The sequence below is a fragment of the Acyrthosiphon pisum genome, unplaced genomic scaffold, assembly GCF_005508785.2.
Source record: "Acyrthosiphon pisum isolate AL4f unplaced genomic scaffold, pea_aphid_22Mar2018_4r6ur Scaffold_21785;HRSCAF=24864, whole genome shotgun sequence".
NCBI lineage: Eukaryota > Metazoa > Arthropoda > Insecta > Hemiptera > Aphididae > Acyrthosiphon > Acyrthosiphon pisum.
This window is the reverse complement of record NW_021771287.1, coordinates 3,364-3,627: the sequence shown is the minus strand read 5'-3', so window position 1 is coordinate 3,627 and position 264 is coordinate 3,364. Positions and strand designations below refer to the sequence as shown.

Below are 264 nucleotides of genomic sequence, written 5' to 3'. Positions count from 1 at the left end.
GAATATTTGAGCAAGCATCCAGCCTATCTGTTTACGAACATTACGTAATATGATATTTACTTATTAAGCACTTATTAATCGCTACTAAGTATTGGTGTCGATAACACATCATTGTTATATTTAATATAAATAGGGCCTAAATACAATAACAAGTCAGTCAGTTATTGATCGTCTTGAAAGTAACTCTGCTCTACAGTAGTTATATACTAAGCACAGATACGAGTAAATTCGATTTTCTGAAAAATAATGTCTTTTTTTGAATGT

The 264-nt window shown here is 29.9% G+C and overlaps 1 protein-coding gene across 1 annotated transcript in view; it reads left to right on the top strand.

The window, feature by feature from the left end:
• The first annotated feature begins 6 nt into the window (after positions 1–6).
• The window catches only part of LOC115034965, a 1,530-nt gene continuing 1,272 nt past the window's right edge, over positions 7–264 (top strand). The window contains exon 1 of the mRNA XM_029492573.1: positions 7–264. Within this exon, the coding sequence (XP_029348433.1) occupies positions 261–264 (4 nt within the window). The 5' untranslated portion in view covers positions 7–260.